Source organism: Thermobia domestica, chromosome 17 (genome assembly GCF_964235325.1).
Source record: "Thermobia domestica chromosome 17, izTheDome1.hap1.1, whole genome shotgun sequence".
NCBI classification, from domain to species: Eukaryota; Metazoa; Arthropoda; class Insecta; order Zygentoma; family Lepismatidae; genus Thermobia; species Thermobia domestica.
The window spans coordinates 71,942,199-71,963,829 of NC_137470.1; the positions used below are offsets into that span (position 1 = coordinate 71,942,199).

Sequence of the window (21,631 nt, forward strand, 5' to 3'; positions counted from 1 at the left end):
AGAATTTATGAAATATTTCTAAACTGTATTCATTGAATAATATTCCTTCTTGTCAGAATTTGATCAACTGCGACTCGGAACTGTAATTGAAGACTCAGTGAACGGCACCCCAAAGAAAAGACGTTTTCAGAAAGAAATAATGCTCTCTAAGGTTTCTCTGGTTCTGGTTAGGTTTGGAATTGAAATATGGCAATTGCACTTGGGGTAAAAAGTAAAAGTGTTCTTAAATAAAGTTGAAACAGCTATTACTTACTAAAAGGTAAGAGTAATTTTTGTGATGCACTGTCCCCCAAAAGAAACTGGCTATTGGTAAACAGAAGATAGGTAATCTCCCTGGTGGTGTCAAGAGGTCATGGGGGTGATGATTCATCCTAGTGACCCGAGTACAATTGAGGTCATTGACATAACTATGAATGAATTTTTGAAAATTTTACAAACATGTTTTAATTGAACTATGCAGTATGGGGTTACCATGGTAACGAGGTATGATACCAAAGGGTGCTAGTAGACTCATTGTCAAGGCTAGTAGGGGATGTTTGAACATGTAGTGAAATTGAAGATGATTGGGTAATATTACCTCTTGCATCACGTGGGTATTACACTTACGTTTCATTGGATGATTTCGTTTCCCTGATGTACAGTGCATACGTCACTAGTTGCGGTCACGTGACAGTTGGTCGCCATCTTAGCACTGTTTGAGGGTTAGTGACGTCGGAATCGCCTAGGAGCAGAATAAGTTGTGTTGACTTACACCGCGATATACAAGTTGGTAAACAACGGTGGGTTTGTTGAGATTGTTTTTAGTTGTGGATCATGTATATATTATCTAAAATATTCTTGCGGAGTATTAGTAGGATCTTTCGTTGTATCTACTTTCTAATGCTGGTATAAAGCATTGGCGGCAGCTGGTCTGTAGAGTTCATTGTGGAGGAAGAGGAAATGGCGGGAGGTCAGAATGGGGAAAAGGTGTTTATTGATTCACTTCAGTATATAAAAGTGTTTGGAAAGCGTTAAGTGTTCATAATAAAATGTTAAAGTTCTTGTGGTGAATACAGAAGTTATTAGAACCACATGAGAGTTGATTTCAGCAAAAATCACACAACGTGTTGAACCGGAAAACAGTGCTGCCACTGTGTGAGGAACCTCGAAACTAGGAACTAATGTCAATGCAGGATGTTTCATGTAGATGATTAGAGATGGACTTCGATTTTCTTTTTCCGGGATAATGTGACGTTGATTATTTTAGCGTACTAAGAGATCATGGCTTTGGAACAAACTCCAGTTATTAGATTATTTATACTTCTGTGTGGGTTATATCGTATGTGACGCGAAGTTCAACCTATGAATTTCAAAGTTAATGCAGTGTGAAAATTTTATAATAGTGGAGATATTAATGCGTTTGTGTTCAACACGTTTTTATGCAAGAGTACCAAATTAGCATGAAGAAAATGTAATAGTTAAGTGTTCCTATAAACGAATGCATTGAACAAATTGCAGGGCTTGTATATGGTAGGTAGCCATAACAGGAAGTAGGTTAACGAAACTGAACGGGCAGATTTTTTTTTTTTTTTTTTTTTCGTGTTGCGGTATTAATGCATTTTACACTTCTAAAGTTCGAGCTGTCATGTGCTTGTTGTTATTATATATATTATTCATTCTAATACTTATTCATATTATTACTCATTATAAATACGTGGATATATTGTGATAAATATTCAATAGTACACTAAAAATAGTATAGTATTTTCATAATTAATAGCCTTTACGCTTTAAGTTAGTGTATAACGAAAACAGCTATGCACAACAATGAAAATTATTTGTATAGTTGTATATGCACGCTTTATTTACACTTTTGTCGAATGAATACACTACATGTAACTGAACCATGTACAGTACTAACTGTGGGTGACGAAACATTCATATAAGCGATATTTACAGCATGTATAGTTTGATAGTTTAGTTACACGATACCCAATGCTGTAACACGCAGTTTACCTGGGAAAGAACGTTTCCCTCAGGGGGCAATTCCCCTGGCTCATCATTAGTAACATGTGTAATGTGGTTCGACACAGTTTCGTTGTATGTATACATTACTTTGGCTGTGTAGGTGGGATATTAAACTAAGCTTAAGGGGTTGGTGTACGCGCAAAGGGGAGTCGTTTTTCATGTCTGTAAATTAAATATTTGGCCAATTTCGCAATATTAACGTCGACAGGATAAGGACTCGTAATTTTTACGTCAGTTATGTCCCTTCATACGTTAGCGCCAGTTTCCTCTTCCTCTTAAGGTATTTGTGTGGAATTGCTTTTCTTGACATTAGATTTTGCGATAGTGATGTGTGGCAGTCATGCTCTGGAGTTAAGAGATCTTATTAGGTGAAAACGATAGTTTCAGTTCTTACATGTTGTCAGGTTGACCTTACAAGGGTGCTTGTAATACCAAGGGTGATACCTGTTTGTAAATTAACCTGTTGGTATAATTTAATGGTTGTGCATATGTTGTCGCTTGTCGACTACGCTATTCCGCATATACATGTATCACGTGCATTTATTCTAAAGTCACTTTTCTCGCTTATTTTAGCAAGACTTATTTTAAAATAACTGTGATCAAATTCAACGTAAGTTTGGTAACTTATTATAGGATAGTTTAATGATATATTGCTGGGACCCGAAGGACGAATTGGTGATGCATAGCAGTCCTGTATCCACGGGTGGGGGTCGAGGGGGGCCGCCCCCATAAATTTTTACTTGTCCCTTGAAATTTTCACGGTAGGCGTCCAAATGAACTATAAAATGGTTGGGTCGTGATCCCCCGTGCATTTTTGGGCTGGTTACTGGCCTGGTGCGTAGGTAGAGAGAATTTCACTTGCAGAAAGGAAAAGGTAAACGTCCTACTGGATGAGTTGAAATGCATTATTTTAAGAATTTTAATATAGCTATACAGGCGCGGATCCAAGGGGGGCTATGCCCCCCCCCCCCCTTGACGCTCAGGTATACACTAGATAAAATTGGTTTAAATCCTGTTTTACACTGGATAAAGCGGCAAATTATGGTTTAGCCCCTCCCTTGTTCATATCCTGAATCCGTCACTGTATACATACGTACATACCTCGCCTTCCTAAACGGGTTCTTATCGGACCAAAGTAGCCACGAGAAAAGTTAGCTAAAGTGAATAATATTAAATGGTGCCCCAAGTTATTAAGTATTCTGCCCCTTGCCAGGTCCTGGGTCTAATGATGTTTCTTTTTTCTTGATTTTGGGACTGGAAATATTTCTTCCACGTTAACTTCCAACATTTTCTTCTATTTTTCAAATCATCGATCAGTTGCATTCCTCTTCTTCCTATTCCTCACTTTCCTTCTATGGCGGTGTGAAGAAGACAATTTCTTCGCAAGATGTGTCCAGTCCAATTGACCTTCCTATAAATGGTAGTGACTAGAAGCGTCTTCTTCTCTCTTATTCGCTTTAAACCATCTTCGTTTGTTATCCTCTCTGTCCATTTTGTCATCTCCATCTTCCTCCAACACTACGTTTCGAAGCTCTCCAAATATTTCTTCTCTAACTTGACTATGTTATCCAAGTTCAACCATACAGTCCAACACTTGAACAATTTCTTCCTTAGTCCAATATTGAGCCTGTTAGTTGAGTGATTTTTTTATTATTTTTTTTTTAATGCTTCTATGGTTACGGCAATTCTTGACCTGATCTCTTTGGTGGAGTACAAATCTTTCGTCAAAGTACTTCCCAGATACTTGAAATGATCTCTTCAAGTTCTCTTTACTCTACTCTGGCCTGTAAGGGCCGGTTACCATGGGATGTTCTCATGACTTTCAATTTTTCGATGTTGATTTCCATTCCATATAGTTTCCCAGTGTTAAATATTTTGTCCATAATCTCCTGTAGTCCTTCGATTTTACTTATAATGACCGTATCATCTATATACTTGATCCTGTTAATGATCTGCCCTCCAATCTTGAAATCTCAATTTTAATGCTTCCTTCATTAAACATTCATTCCGTTTGTTGAATAGTTGGGGCGACATACTACAACCTTGTCTGACTACTCTTTCAATCTCCACACTATTGGTTTCTCCTTCATTCAAGCGCAACTTGGCTTGTTGTCCTATTCACAGGTTGCGAATAAGTCATTGGTCTCTCCAGTTGGCCACGATATCTTTACCCAAGTTACCTAGTGCGAATGATTATTGTTGTGAAAAGTAATAAATAACAGTATTAATTATTATGTCTTTCAAATGTCCTCTTCTGCCTCGGTGAGTGAAATGGACTCTGAAGGTCCACTTTTACATACGTATTGTGTGGTAAATTGTCAACAGTGCGTTCATTGTTCTTGTCATTCTCATAAACACGAGACAACTTCAGAAAATAATAGAGATCACGTGATCTGAGTGGCCAGTTCACATTATTTCTCGAGTGAACACTCCCAAAAACTTTTCCTGCAATAAGTGTACTCCATCTACCAGGCAGAGGAGTATATTTCAAGCACCTTGTCTTCAAAACATAATGCCATTGATTGCTTTTCATAATAAAAAAAAAATTTATCGTTCAGTTTTCATTGTATCTGATTTTAAAGTTCTGACTTATTGGTAAACCCCTTATTTGCAAAGTTGTGTTGAAATACGACTAGTAGCCATTAAGGTAAAATAATTTTGAGCCTCATATATACCTCATTGTCTTCATAATGAAGACAGTTTTCGAATGATACACACGTGTTACGGATCTATGTATTCGTGGGAAGAAGTTGCTTTGCATTTAAACACTCGTACGGGGCCTCCAGGATCAGGTACTTCGGAAAATACAACATGTCCAGGGTTTGCTTAGTTTCGTTCCCATTGTCTTAGGTTCTTGGTTCGTTAGTGATTGTCTTTAGAATGAAGTAGGCTTTCCAGTGATACCATACGCTTGTGTTACAATCCATAAATTCGAGATTTTTGAAAATTGTTTCTCTTTAAAATTAATTGTGTGTGTCTTGCTGAGCCGCAGGATCTGGTACCTACATGGAAAGTACCTCGAAAAATAACTATATATATACACTATGACGTGTGTATATACAGTATATATTTGCCAAGGTTCATTGAAATACAATTAGTAGGTAGGGCCTATAATTGGCCTGTAGAAGTATTTCGAACAAAAGGTTTATTTTTGCAGCTAACGTGATTTTGAAAGGTAGGGTGGTAGAATGTATGTTTTAACATATATATGGTAACACATATCCATATGAGGTAAAGTGATAACAGAAACAGCACTTAGAATGTAATTAAATGCCACACTGATCGTCAGTGTAACAATTGCGACCATCATTTGATACATTGATTTTGCAATGGTTAAAGGTGCTTATCAGGGATCCCCATTTTTTTTTTTTTTTTTTTTCAATGTGTTGCAAAAATAACCAATAAACAAAACATTTCCTCCAGGTAATTATGTGGAAAGTATAAAATAGGACGTGATAAACGAACCACTGTTTTTCAGATGGTTTTCATTCTTGTCCATTTCTCGTTCAACCCTGTGACGACATTACTACTTTGAAACTTTTTTTTTTCTCGCGATTTGGAACATATTTCAATCTGATATTTTCTAGATACGAATTGTAGTCTCTGCAATACTTTTAAAAATGTAAGGAAGTGGGGCAGAGTAAGCACCCTTAATATAACGGTATTAATACTTATTTGGTCAGATATAAACGATATTATTACTTATGACGTACTGAACTATCTTATATTATTATTTTGTATTGCAGGGGCAAGAGAATTTGATCTTGTATGGCTGGCTCATCTTAAGGATTTTCATATTGGCGGGGACTAAATAGGTGACGTTGTAATATTCGTATCTTAACTAAAGTTTGGACCATCATTTTAAGCAATGTTGAAAATTTTAACAATGTTTATCGTATTTCCGGAGCGGTTTTAGATACGAAATTGGCAGCAAACGGTATTATTATATTTACGTCTATTTAAAACCATCCATGTGATTGAAAGTACTACTTCTCAAAGCACTTTTTCAAAAGAAAACCTTTCGAAAGGAAATTTTCAATCCCTTGTCACTTCGTCCCCATTTATTCAAAATACCTCACATCTTCATCATAGTAATCTACACTAACGTACTTTGGATGTGCATCGCCCTGTCCGTGTCACGTGTGTTATTACTGTTGTAGAGCCCTCCAAAATTTGGACACTTGTGAATGTTTCTGATCCTGGATTGGATTGAGTCGTTCCGTACAACACTAAGGCTATAAGAGACGTGGACCTACAACTTGACATAGGATCCGAACCACATAAGCCCCGCCGAGAATCGAACCTGGATCTCCCGAACGAAAGACACGTACGCTAACCATATAGCCATGAGGGAGCTCCTGTTTCTGATGCTGTAGCGTCCTTAGTTCGCAACACTGAACAATAAGTATCGTATTTGAAAACATTGTAAATCTTGTGGTATTGCTAGGTACGTCAACCAATGCCCTCTGCCTACATGTCCGTGGTACAAAATTTGGATGGCGTTTAATATCTTCCCCATATCTATCGACAGCTCCGGAACCGGTACTGGACTTAATAGTGAACCATCGTAAACGACCTCGTTTATACATATACCCACCTTCACTGACACGCTTGCTCCCTACGGACGGGCCTCCTCCCCACTACGTCATGAGCTCCCCTGCTGCGCTCCTGGCCTGACTGTTAGATAGCATTCGTGCTTTTTTTTATTGGCTACTTACCACAAGTTGGTTCGTGTTTTACGTACTGTAGATTTAATGTCACACGTCAACACTATTTGTACTCATCATAGTTACAATTAACGGCCCATAACCACTAGCAAGTGATCTGGGGAAGAAACTAAATAATATGCCAAAATTTAACCTTTTTAAGTTTAAATGTTACAAGTGCATGTCAGTGCTAAGTATTCTAAGTTCTTACGTAATTTTTGTTATCGGGCGGAAAGTGTAAGTGCCGCTTGACTGAGTTATGGATGAGCAGTTGGTTGAGTCAGAGTTCAGCGCTTCTTTCAGCACACCGAGGCGTATGTGACGTTCACTTTAATGTGGGATGCGATTCTTGCGAACTCCCAGTGGAAATCGGACCCGGATCTTCGGCACCGAAAGGGGCTCGTGAATGTGTATTAACGCATTTTGTGAATGTGCATGTGTAAAATGTGCAGTGTCAATAGGGATAGCTTGTTCAATGTTATGAATTTCCAGTTGCAGGTGGTCAAGATACATTCTTTGTTTACAGTGTTGAATTCGAATGGGCATGTAGAGGAAATTGCTCTTGCTTTGTTTCACTTATAATATGTTTTGGAGTGAATGCAGTTTCCAATATAGGTTAGGACTCACCAGAAAATTAATGTCCCAGGTGTGGTGCATTCAAGTGTTTAATTCGGATTATTTCAATAAAGTAGAGCTCTTGAAATCATGAAGATGCATTTCTTAAAAGGAACATGGTTCATACCTTACGGGGGATTCTCTGAACCCGAATGCTTAGGACTTACTCATATCTTTCGTGCATGTTCGAATTACGCGGTGCTGTGTCATTCCACGTGAAATCAGCAAATGACTGGGATCATGACCCAAAAAAATCTAAAATCTAACTGATGGTAAGGGAAGCTGAAATCCCAAATGAAAATATCACTTACATAGATTCATCCCCACCCCTGCATGAACTGAAGTGTTGAAAATAGAACTAGGCTAAAGTTATTAATGTTGGCCCCTGTATCGTGGAAGGTGATACCAAGGTAAGAACACATACATGTTGTTATACTTCAAAATCGTACCAACAGCTTTTGTAACAAATTTCGACAGAATGTAATAAGTTTCTAAAATCAAATAGACCACCAGCGTCATTTCACTCGACCAGTGAACGTAACAGGATGAAATCCACTGATATTCTGAAAGCAGATGACACTCCAGGAACGGTGACTGGCAGATGGCACACTCCCACCAAAGAAGTTTCAAATGACAGTGCCACATGTTTTCAAACCCATCATGATTATAACCCTGTTCTTTCTACTGTACATGTTATGATTTGTTTGCTTCATATTCTTCCTCAGTTTTACATTTTCAGATGTCTTGAAAGCACATGAAATCATTGTGAACAAATAATTAGTTTCCCATCAATTAGAACTCTTGACTTTTTGCATTGGCACTTCTTCAGAAAGCTGATATACGATCCATTAGCATCTGTGACGTAGTTGAATTGTAGTCAGTGCTTTTACTGTATCCACACTAAAGGGTTATTCCACGTCAAATCAACAAAAAAAAAAAAAAAAAAAAAAAAAGGTCTATTTTATCTATATCAGAAATGTGTGTCGGAATGAAACTTAGTGATTGGTTGTTGGTGAGATATTGAGGTACAACACGAAATGTATTCTTAAGTTGATGCTGCCCTCTACATATGATGATGATGATGTGCCAGCATTGCTAATTTTTGGCCAAGTTTCATTTGGCACACTTCAGAAACCTGTGTTTGCATTACGGTATCATACTGCCTTTTGCCACAGTAAACCACTATCAGGAGGTGCTTCACCATGCCAGAAATCACATTTGTACCTTCACTCATATACACCCGAGTTTCCTTCAAACTTATCAGTAGCCGATTTTACTCATTTTTCGTATACCGTAAATGCATGGGTCAGTACATTTTACAGTAATTGTGGTATATATATATATATATATATATATATATATATATATATATATATATATATATATATTATGCATACTTCAACCTTCTAATAATCCCTCAATCACTTCTGTATGTCTATTAGTTCACACAGAGTAAAAAGGAAAGCTTGATCCAGGTATTTAACATTTCGTGCCCTTAACTTTATCGTCATTTTTGGGGGGGAGAGGTGACACCATTTTCATTTGGGATTTCAGTTTTACTTATCATAGGTCACATTTGAGTTAGTTTTATTATTATTATTCTAATAAATTCTTGCTCCGTGTGATTTCACGTGGAATGACCCTGCTAGTCGAGTTTTTCTGTATTGTCCTGTCTAATGCTGAAAGTAAAGGAATAGGGAATCAATGTAATGACGCGTTACCAAACTTAGAACTGCCCGCTGGCAATAGCCCTTTGTGAGTCGTAACGCGAAGGAGGTATTGATTTTTGCTAATCTCTACGGTGGTATTTTTATAAGATTAAGTTGTTGATGCTGTAAAGAATATAAAGTTTGTGGCATATTTAAGAAATTATGTTGGTTCCCGTGTGATTTAATTTTCTCGGTATGTTCATATAAGGCAAATGATATACTGTGTTAATCTACCGTACTGCAATAATCCACAGTGTATGAGAGATTAAATACTGACGTTCATTTTTACACCTGGGAATCGAATCCAGATATCCCATTTAAAAGCCGCATACTTTCGTTACACAAGAGAAAAAACTTGTTTTCTAAGCATCCTATTATTACTATTTGTGTTGATATTCAATGCAAAACTGTCACTGTTAAACTCCGATTAGAGTGAAAATCCTGCCCAGGCGTAAAAGAGCTGTTTGCACAGTTTTCTCCGTATTGGTGCTCATTTTGTAAAATTTCAAAAACATGAGCCGTGTATGGGAGTAAAATAACAAAAGTAATAGAAATATATGTATATAAGAAAATCATGCTTGTGTGTAGCCGAATGGCTGTGTGTGTGTTTTTCTCACTTTCTCTGTGTACTACTTTGGGCTCTATCCCTTGGGGTAGGTTCCATACGTTTGATAAGGATATTAACAGTTGTCAATCAAGTAAATTAGTCTGACCTTTTCAATGAGTAATAACTACAAACAGGTTGGTACAAACCCCGTAGTACACTCGGTGACAAAAGGAAATACAGGCAAACCTCAGAGTTTGATTGCAGTGGATCGCCAACTTAATCCCACTTACAGATGTGAGCCACATAGAATTTTTGTACTTAGCAGGTTGAAAAATCTGATGTCTCACTTATAGAGTTAATGTTGGAGAACAAGGTTCCCAGTAATAGAAGTTTCTCAGTTAACTAGATAACGACACTCAAGGAATTGCATTCGAAAATATTTAATCTTCTGTGTATATAGTACTTCCAATAGTAGTTGCGACAAACCGGTATCTTTTTTAGTTTAGATCTTATCAAAGTATTGTGATTTATCATTTCGTATTCGACTTCGATTAAATCTTACATCGTGTCATGACAAGCATAGAATGATTTTTCTATGAGATGTGTTTCGACTTTTTTCTCTGAATTCTGTTGAATTTTCCACGTGAACTTCTAGAATGTTACGTTTTTATGTAGGAACTAGAGTTTCGTACGACGTATGCTGTTAATATCTCGATGTATTCCTTATATGTCAATAAGACATGTATTCGTGATCATCTTCATAGAGAGCGGCATATAATCGAGTTAATCAGAAAATTAACTAACTAGTTTCACATTTATTAACATGAATGATATTTCTTGGTGATACTCCATTCTTCTTTAATTTCCACTTTTTTCTTCATTGATATCAATTATAGCACTTTCTTTTGATACAACTGGATCGAGTTACCAAGTTTAAGAACTTCTTCTAAATTAGCACAGAGAGATTGTTAGAGCTTTGCAGAAGGGTAGTATTATCATTTATTTTTCATCTGTCCTGAAAGAATAAGTTAAAAAAAAAAAAAATCTTACCTAAATCTAAGACCCTTCACTACCTTGTGTTACGAATCCGGAGAGCGAGAGGATCCTGTCTCCTACCAAGGTTCCCTGTTATGGAATATTAATTAATATAATTTACACACATAAAGATTTTAAAAGGTCTTGTCAGCGTTACTTCAATTCTGAATTTTTTGTTTCCTTTTGAAATAACATTTTTATAAATGCTTTATTATGAACCTACTACTTAGGTACCAACAATGATCTTCATCAAATCGTAATAATGGTTAGTTGGCAATTTAAGAGCAGATTTTGTGTTCAGTGAATATTTACATTCAACTTATCTTTCACGACATTAACTTTCTTCACGTTTTTCAAACATCGTGAACTGTTCCCTTAAAATTCACGTACCCTCACTTTGTTCTTCCTGATTATCTTTATACTTAGGCAAACTCTAGAAGATCTCGGAGGAAGTTTGTGCCTTGTTGGGAAAGTGTTTTACAGTTAAAGAGTATGCACTGTGACGTAGCCTGTAAATGAATCAAGTCTACATTTACTACAATATAGTACTTTAACAAGATTCGCACTTGTATCGTTCAGTCTATTTCACCGTATCTTCTAGGGTACAATTAACTGTTTAGCATCTGAAATGTTTTACAGTTCATTGTAGAGTATCTTGAGGAATTAGAAATTAACCAAATGAATTGAGAATAATTGCAACTAAGATCTTAAGCTTTTGATGCTACTGAGTGTAAAAATAATTAAGCCCTTACTGACATCCTTCTTACATGCCGCAATTTTTTGTGGAATATTTTTCGTGTAACGACTCTTAGTTCTAATTTCTTATAGCATTATTTTTATTGGTAAGATGGTATGTTGAATGGAGAATAGGATGATGTAGAAAAATAAAATCTCACCTGCGTGCGAGCATACGTTATGAAATTTTGTAATAATTGGGAGTTAGAAAATTTTGGAAACGAAAAAGGGAAGAACCGCGGATCCTTGAAATCTGAAGACGTGAACCGAACATCAGAATTATTCCGAAAGGTTTTTATTTTAATATCAAATACAAGTTCTTTAATGTAAGTAGCAATGTGTCATGTACTCATATTCGTATTATATAGGCTTTATCTGAATATTGTGACTAATGTATGTTGATTGAGTTGGTAATGATGTTAAAATGATGTCGAAAGTGAAGGTTGGCACCCACCATAAAGGCCAGAGGATAACATTGGTGGGTTTGACGTATCGAAGATGTCACTTTTCAAAAATGCGTATTAAGAAGAACCGGCCTGTTAGACCGGAACTAGAGGGCAGCTGAGCGCTTGTAGGCACGAGGGGAGAGGTTTCAGGGTGTGGCGCCGAAGGCGATTTTAAGAATTTGTGTTCTATCATGATGGAACTCGGGGCGGGATGCTGTAGGCGTCAAGCGGGAGGGTTCTAACTTGATAATCCGCGTTGAGAACCCGCCTACCGAGGCGGAATTATAGGGATTGAGCGTATAAACACCATCGGGTGGAATCCCCTAATATGAACTTGGTTAACGTATGTCAGTGAGTAGGAATTAACATGGGCTAAAAGTTTAGTTGCAATACTTTTTACCTACAATAAAGCACGTGTAATCGATAGTACAACAATGGTACTCGTTGCTAACAGACGTAAATACTACATTAATTTGAAAAATGAGTCTTCCAGAGTAGATTGATGTTCGGTTTAGGTCTTCTGATCTCCGGCGTCCTTGCTCTTCCGTTCGTCATTTGCAAAGTTTCTACCGCGTGCACTGTCTTTTTTTTTTTCTCTTTCGAAACATTCTATGCTAAGTAACAATTTAGACTGGCTTTCTTCAAGTTGTAATAATTCGCATTCTCAGTTGAGACACGTTAGGCGCAACACCTCATTTTATGTTGTGTTGATGGTTTGTTTCTTTTTTCAGCGCCATCCCTATCGGAAGGAAATGGAAACTGCGATGGGAGAGAGCGTGGATGGAGAAATAGATGGGACCAAAGGTGCAAGAAGTAATGATGTTTCCAATGGACAAGGTATGTTGCGAGAAATTGTCATCGTTTCTTGTGTTGGATATTTGTAAGTAACCTAATATTTAAAAAGAAAGTTAAGTATTTTTCCTGATTTTGTAATGAAAATGTGATTACTATCTAATAGTATATTTTGAAACATCAAAGAAATATGCACAGAACTAAATTTTACGAATATCATTTACTTTTTGCTAGAAATTTGATAATCGATTTTCCTTGTAAGTCATCGTTTCAAAGTGCTGCATACGGAACCTTCTCCATATGCCTAGATCGATACTAACAGCGGAACTTAGTTTTCTAGAGTAGGTCATGAGGAATGGGCTGTCGGGCTATTAGTAACAACTGAAGGCTTGATTTTTAGACGAGATTTCGTCTGTACCCAATATACCAATTCTAAACATGCATTCCTTGTTGGCACTGTTTATTGACTTGATAAAAGGGCCTCTTACAATGTCATGTTTCAGTTGCGTCATAAAGTTCTTGAATTTTCCAGGCAAAATACAGGGAAAGGTTTTTTTTTTTTTTTTTTTTTTTTTTTTTTTTTTTTTTTTTTTTTTTTATATACAACTTCTAGTATCCAGTGTTCATATTGAAAAGATTAGCAACTGCGTTAATATTTTCTACCTTTGGAGGTTGTACGTGAAAGTAAAATCAAGTAGAAATGTAGAGGTTTAATGTATCTGTGGCCATAATCAGTAATAAAATTCTGTTACATAAATCAGGGAAGTGCTTTTCATAAGTGTTGCATTTTTCTTTAGTAATATGGCGTGTTTACCACAAGGAATGCAATCTATAGTCTCTTCACGTGCTAAGTCAGTCCTTTTTAATAAGTGAGCCTAAAGTTGCAAAACTAAGTTGGGTTGCAATTACATGGGCCGTATAAACCGACGAAGTAGAACTTTCCATCTAAGTTGAAATATCGCAAGATAGCGTATTTTTATGTTGGTACGCTGTCTAGCATCATTGCGGAAATGAGAGATGATTTTTTTTTCTTATAATATGTATGTATGTTTGCGTAAGTTTTTTGTTGCGCAAGATAGTTGTAAATAAGAATACGAGCAAATTATATCTTGTATGGTAAATCCGTTCAATTTCAGTTGAAAATGTAAAAAAAAAAAAAAAATAATAAATAAATAAATAAAATAAAACTGAGATTTCCCGGTTTCTCTCTCGCACAGGTATTCTTGTTAACAATTGCAATTATGTTCGTGTTAATTTTATTTGTGAACCAGGTTTATTACATATGTTTTATTTTCCATTTCAAAATTTCGTATTGTTTCATTTCTTTACTTTCATTAGCGGTTAATACAGTAATTTACTGAACTCGGTGACACCATCACACCAACAATTTTCCTGGAAGTGAAGGGACCTTTTCCTGCTCCTCGTAACTTACTAACCACAGACTACACTGGTGTTTACGTAGGAGTTAACGCTGCCAAATTTCTGAACCTCACGACTTTTTCTTACCTTGTTCGAAGGTGTGGAGATACGGTGGCTCAGTGATAGAGCGCTTACCTTTGGTGTTTGTTGTCCCTGGTTCGATGCCCGCCCAAGTAAGTTTCTTCTGGACAGCATCGTGTTCGTTGATTTTCTCGGTATACTTCTGTTTCCTTCCACCAATTCTTCCCTCATCATTTATTTGCGTCAATAATCGTCTCTCTTAGCTTAAAAAGCATAATCGTGGGGCCTTAAACTGAAATATTCATTTTTTTCCATTTCCTTGTTAAAGTTTAAGGACTGAAACACATTTATATGTACCTAAGTATATCCATGCACAGTAAATTTTGCGCGTATACTATAGTTCACGATTTTTCTCATTTGTTATATTTTTCCCTCTTCTTTTGGCTAAATTGAGTGATAAGTGTGGAGATCATAGAAAGCATTCCATGTATGAAGGTGTCTCAAGCAAAAATCAAAATTAAGCTCGATTGAGCCTATCGTGGCAAAAATGCTTTCGAGGGATTTTTATAGTAGCGAAGGGGAAAATCCAGAAATTTCCAGTAAAAAACAGGTTAAGGGGCGGAAGAGAGAAAAATGTTGAATCTGTTGTTCAAACTTAGTGCCTAGATCGTCTACTTAACAAATATTAACTTCTGTAATCAAACAGAAAAACTTGCTCTTGACGATCGAAGCGATGCATTACGACTAGAAAAGATCAGTGTATGGTATAAAGTAGGAAGCTCTTTTCAACCGAGTCCCCGTGGATGAATGTGTAGAGTGAAAGACTTCGAGCTCTCAAAGCACTTTGACACTGGATCGAATCTGTTTTTTTATTATATATTTCTTTCTTTTAGAATACTAGAATACCTGTAAAATTTTCATTTTCATAAGAACTGAAACAACATAATATCAAAGTAACCTTTGTTAAGTTTTCATTTAATCTGCAAGCAGAGTACTATCGATAATTCTTTTATCCTTGCTCCTCCCACCACTTCCTTGCACAGCAGACAGATCTATTTCGGACTCGGATAAACAAAAAGAGTAAATGAGGCACAGACACCACGTACCGTACAGAATCATACCATGAATAGCATAGAAAAAGTTTATCGTTATCGAATCAGCGGATGGCAAATTATTGTAGCTGAACTTTTTAACTTTACAGCATGTTAAAAATATATTTTGTTTGTGAAGGCATACTATCATATCCACACGTTTGGCTACGGAGTAAAAAAAATTGATTTAGTACTTCGAAAGAATAGCATACGTATGAACCAAAACCAAAGACTACAATGAAGCGGCGTAAGCAACCTTTCTTTTCTAGCGTGAGAACTCGTTAATATTATTTCATTAAATTTCTTCGGTTACGGATTATCAACTTGTGTCGTTGCGAATTCTTTCTTTAAACATATTTTTAAAGTTTTTAAAAGTCTAATCACAACATTTATTACCAAATCAAAACTGAAAATTCTATATTCGTATTCATTGCTAAGCGACTAAAGGTGATTTTGTAAACCGAATTCAATGTGGTGGAAGCTTACGTATTTTGATTTAAAGTTAAGGTGTAGATATCACCTCAGCGAGAGAGAGGAGTATTAAACCAACCAACCAAACTATTCAAACAAGCAGAACCAGTGTTACGAAGATAGTTCTTAAAATTAGTGTTTGTGCGACTGAAATGTCCAACTGATATGTGTCATTGTCAAAAGTGTAAAAACTAAAAACTGCAGTACCGTGTTAGTCAATAATCTATAGCAACTCTGTTGATAGACACAGGTATGTCTATCACAAGAACTGAATATCCAGCAAGTGGGAATTAACCTCGACTTCAACCACTTTTCGTAGTTTCCATAATTCATGATGTTATGGTGATAGAACATGACTTACCTGTCTAGAGTAAAGCCATTTTGTTCATTGTGTTGTTCTTTGGATATTGATGCAAGGAAACCTTCACTCCTATGCATCACACATTTTGATCCGTGTGCAATGCATACATGTCTCAGTATGTAAATTATACGATGCTTCTGCGTTCTGTACTGATCCATAGCTAGTGAATAAGCCAATCTAGTTAACCGAAATTCATCTTTTTCAGAGGTGTCGCGTATTATTTTCAGCCTTGATGCATCGGAATCCTAAGGAATGAATTACTTTCCGAAAACACCAAGTGCTTCCAATAAAATTAATATTTTCTCGAAGTATTTGCAAGAGGGATTTTACGGAATAATTTTTATCTATAATTTGTGACATGTTTTCGATGGGTTTGTAGTGTGAGCATGAATATGGAAGAATATTTGCGTGTTATACGATATGTGATTAGGTAAAGGATTCATCTCTTATCACCTCAGTAGTAGAGCGTCCACCTCTGGTGCATGGGGTCCTTAGTTCGATCCCAGCTCGCGCCAAGTGGACTTTGTGGTGGACATACACCGTGTGCGTGGGTTTTCTTGTCGTTCTCCCGTTTCCTCCTACTTTCTTCATTCCACCATTTCCTTCATTTCTTATCATCATTGTCTTTAGCCAGCCTGCATAACCGTGGGACATAAATCTTAAGATTTCATTTCATTTGTTATTTTGATCTTTTATCATAGCTATTAGCGTTACGAAGATCTCATAGAGTTAAGTAACGTTTAATTGTAATGTTGAGTGTTGGGCTAAAGTATGCCTATACAGTCATTAAGAGCAATTACTCAATGACGGCATCAAACTGTTAATACCATAGGATTATTTTAGGCAATCATCACACAAGAAATACACCATGGCTCACTAATTCCACCATACATGAAGCAAACTCTTCTACAGTAATTCTCCTTCCCCGGAGATAAAATTTCAATTGTATTAAATGCATTAACTACATGCAGAGCTCGTTGCTTTGTAAACCAATTGATATCGATCTAACAACTCACAACAAACACTCATTTTCCCGGGTTCGATTTCCGGTAAAAATCCAAACGTATTCGATGGTTTGGATTTCATCTTAATCTACCGGTCCATGTCTAACATAACCTCAGTGCAGAAGGTTATGCTAGACCTCAGGAAATAACAGCCTTAACACAAAATGAACCTTTTTGGTTTTATATATATTTGCGTAATCGTTTATGCCCTAGTAACTAATTATTTAAATCATCCAAATTTTCCTTTGTCCATCTCCACGTTCAGGGGATTTGTCTAAAATAAAAGTCTGGGTTTTTGTCCTACTTATTTGTTGATGCATGCTCCACTTTACTTCGGTTTCATAAACTATAGTCATTTGTTTTCCCCTTCCTCGATCTAAATAATAATAATGAAGAGCTAAAACTAGTGTTTGCTTATTTTTAATGAAGAGTTCATATACTGAATTTCATATCTCTAGTGAAGCGAATCCTCACATTCAGTGTTTTGTGAATAAAGAATCAGAAATTTGAATTGTTATGTAAATAACCCTTTAGGAGCGAAATTTTCGAAAGCGTTGAAACACACTTTCGGGTATTTTTATTGAGGAATTTATATGGCGAGTTTCATCTCCCTAATTTTAGGGATTCGTAAGAAACTCTATTAGTAACAAAAACTATTTGAACTCCATTTTATCTCTCTCCCTTTTCTTAGGAAATGTATTTCAAAAAATACTTTCTTGTTCCTTGCTTTCATGACAAATGTTTCTGTCTATAACAGTTTGATCTGGGCATTGGTGAGTGAGTCACTTTATATTCTCTTATCTAAAAATAGTATAGATAATTGCAAATATTAAAAAGGATCTCATGAATGATTCGTATTGAGCTCTGATATTTTCGCATATATTATGAATGAATTTTGCTAATACATACAAACAACGTTGTCCAGGCGTCTTATTTCCATCATCCTTACACGCAGTTACATTAACCTATTGTAAAGTTCCGTTTCCTACTTTGAAGTGTATCTCTGTCCATTCACCCGTTTCTTAGTATATTTTCGATCATATATTTTCAAAACTTTTCCAAAATTCTGTTTTTCTTCTTTGCGAAGCGAGTTTTTGATGGAGTCACATCGAAAGAGGTGCCTCTTAGTGGCTATCGCGTGTGCGTGGTCTTGGGTTTGATTCCCGGTGGAAGCACTTGGCGTTGGTTGCGTTCCCAAATGGATCACACTTTAAGCAACAGGTCTCATCTCATGGCTTCCGACATTCGATCTCTTCTGCACAGTAGAAAGCACAAGAATGTGCTTCTCTGGATGTTCACTTGCAGTTAGTAATTGAAAGTATTTCTCATGGAGTTGTATGCTTCTGCGGCTATTAATTTACCACTTGTTTCCTGTTTCCTCGTTAACTTTGTTCCTATTAAAATCGTGTAAAATCCTAGTAAAAATTGTATTACTTCTACTTCTGCTCTCCTTAAAGTAAGCAGTGAGGTGCTTAGAAGTTACAGAGCTCCGAAGTAGGTTAAGCAATTGTAATAGGATTTTTTGACAGAGCTCCGAAGCAGGCTAAGCTACGAGGAAAGGAATGGCTATGTTTTGAAGTAGATTAGAGGTTTTGGGGTTAGGCTTTTTAATGCTCTGAAGTAAGCAGCAGGAGAGACACCAGAGAACTGGTACTGGTTTGCTGGTTGCTGTAGAATTTATAGGCCTCCAGGGTGACGGTGGCGCTGCTGCTGTACTGTCATGTTCTTCGTATGAGGTTACAGTGGTTTGTTGTCTGCTGCTTGTAGTGATCCCAGGTGGTGTGGAGTAAATTTATGTAAGGGCCGCGGTGGCTCAGTGGTAGAGCGTTCACCTCTGGTGCTTGGGGTCCCGGGTTCGATCCCAGCCCCCGCCAAGTGAACTTTGTGGTGGACAAACACCGTGTGCGTGGGTTTTCTCGGGGTCCTCCCTTTTCCTCCCACTTTCTTCATTCCACCATTTCATTCATTATTCATCATCACCGTCTCCTTTAGCCTAACCGGCATAAACGTGGGACGTAAAACTCAAAGATTTCATTTTTTTTAAATTTATGTAATGATGTTTACAAACAAGAGCACATGGGATTGTTTGTACACATAAGGACGCAGTACATTACAATATATATTAGGTTCTTCAAAATAGTACTACAATAGAGTACCAGAAACTCGGCCTAATATGAACCGAAACGGGAATGGAATTAAAAACGAATGAGTAAGAGTGTTTCCGCAGAAAATACAATACTGTACTTCTATGTATTAGTTGCTTGAGAATACAACAGAATAAACTGTCCAATTACCCTTAAACAAAGGAAAAGTGCGTACTATATATGAAAATGAAAATTAATGAACACACACTGTACACTGTGTACAGTACTCTACCTCATAAGACAGACATCAGAAAAATACCCGGCAATGACCTTCAATGGGTCTGCGCGCGGGGTTTTTTCGCCTTGCTAGGGTGTGACCGAGTTAACCGGACTGCCGGGTTATCGAGTGGCGAGTTTTAGGGACTCTATTGTAGTAGAGAATTTATTTATTCAGTTTACCTAGAGGTGGAGAGAATTTTAGCAACCGGTTCAGTCGAACCAGCTGAATGACCCCATTGTTTCCTCTTTTAAGTAAGTATTATTAATGTCCAAGATATGAAAAGTGATTTAGAAAATACAACGGACTGTATTATTAGTTTATTCCAGTGAAATGAAGTGGCATTTTTAGTTTAACATTCCGCGAGTATGCTCTGAAGGCTAAAAGACGTAGATGCTGAGTGAACGGAATGAATGATGAAAGAAATTGGATTGAAATGGAAGAATTCTAAGAAAACTCACGGCAAGTATGTTGTTCACCACAAATTTACATGGCCAAAAATCAAACCAATGACCCTTCGAACCTGAGATGAGCTCTTTATCATTGAGCTTCCGTACCTACATCATGGAAGACGTAGGCGCTTCATATCCCTATGTCAGGACCTAAGCTTCATGATCTTCTATAGTGTTGCCCACGAATTGTTTGGGTTTCCAAACTCTCAAGACAAGGCACCTTCAAACATTTTATTTAGTATTCTTCGTGAAATAAGTGATATGTCTTTTTTCCTGTTCTTCTTCACCATGGAAGTAACCAAAGTCCTCGCGATTCGTAGTCGGCTCAATCAGCTGTACATCGTCCGAAAGCAAAACGTCCTTCGAAACATGTTATAAACACCCTCCAGTCAAGTGATGGATGTGTACTTCTTTTTCCTGTGACTTGGGAGAAATACTACTTTCTCTTCCGTACCATATGATACTTAAGAAATGTTTTTGAGAGTGTAGTTGTGCCTGTATATTAGTAATATGTTTCATGATACGGTAGGTACGTACGTACAAAATTTCTGAGAACGTGCTCGATATAGTGTCACTTTGAGCAACACACATTCGTAAACGTATATTCTAATCTCTGTATTTTCTGAAAGAGAAACATTCGCATTTTACCAAGACACCCTCAGGTGAAAGCTTGCTCTATTTTGTTAATTCGAGGAATGAATATGATGATGACGTCCGACACTGTTATTAATAGTAACGAAACTGACCGGTGTAAGTAGGTTCTGTTGAGTTTTAGTTCTGGAACAGATTTACCCAGAGAAGAAGTATTCTGACAAGGGAAGTTAGGGAGAAAGCACTCACCTGCAGAGAAACTAAGCATGCCATTTGAAAGACCAATTCATGCTGATTACAAGAAGCTTATAAAGTTCCTGTACGGTTGAGAACTTTTCGAGAGACTCAACGTTAAATACATGATTGTGCTTCCTAGCGACCTACCGTTATTATATAATTTTGATGGTTTGAACTTGCTACTGCTTGACCACTTCGGTCTATTCACAGACAAATTGTCCATTACAAATTGGATGACGGATGGCAAAAACGTAATGGTTGAGAATATACCAAAGAACTGCACACGATTTGTACAACCGTGTGATGTGTTTGGATTCTGACCAATCAAAGATTATGACAGGAGATTTGTACATAGTATGAAACTTCTTCATCTGGACGTTATGATGTACCAACTAAAGAATCAAATAAAGTTCTTGTCCATGCTAATGAATCAGTCCCAATCACCGCGATACATTTGGTTGTTTCAGTTCGCGTTCCACAAGGCAGGTAACCGAATAAATTATATACCTTTTGAATCACCTGTCGGATTTGCTTTTCGCTTTGGTTATGCAAACTGTTCCCTTGAGTGCAAGGAAGTCTTTTGCCTGCGTTGTTTCTTCATAAAACAGAGAAACAACAGGGATCAATTTTCATACCTAATCTATCATTATTGTGAATAGTATAATGACTTAATTTTAACTAACAAACCCGTTAGTTATTGCAAAATACTTCATTTTTCTGTTATCTCCGGTAGATTTCAATTCGTATGTCAACATTCATTGCCAATAATGTTGTACTTAACGCGTTTAAATGCGAATGTACTCATTTTTTTTTTTTATATAAACTTCCACGTACAGAAATTTTATCTGCTTGTAATCAGCATGAATTTGTAGTGTTTAGGATTTTGTAAAGATCAGTTGAATTATTTTGTATGCATAAAAAAGAAAAAATGAGAATTGAATTGGAGGTATTGTAGTTGGATACACTGAACGTGAAAAGTTAGTCCAATAAGTCAGTTGAAGAGGTACGATCCTAGTGTTAAGACATCCGTG

The 21,631-nt window shown here is 36.8% G+C and overlaps 1 protein-coding gene across 4 annotated transcripts in view; it reads left to right on the forward strand.

The window, feature by feature from the left end:
• The first annotated feature begins 629 nt into the window (after nucleotides 1-629).
• The window catches only part of MEP-1 (zinc finger protein MEP-1), a 120,311-nt gene continuing 99,309 nt past the window's right edge, over nucleotides 630-21,631 (forward strand). The window contains exons 1-2 of one of the 4 annotated variants that reach the window (XM_081744943.1): nucleotides 630-779; nucleotides 12,532-12,637. In XM_081744943.1, coding sequence (XP_081601069.1) covers nucleotides 12,553-12,637 — 85 coding nt within the window. In that variant the 5' untranslated portion in view covers nucleotides 630-779; nucleotides 12,532-12,552. Of the gene's footprint in view, nucleotides 780-920; nucleotides 967-1,057; nucleotides 1,510-12,531; nucleotides 12,638-21,631 lie in introns of those variants that run through there. The other 3 variants (XM_081744941.1, XM_081744945.1, XM_081744942.1) reach the window with 3 other exon arrangements.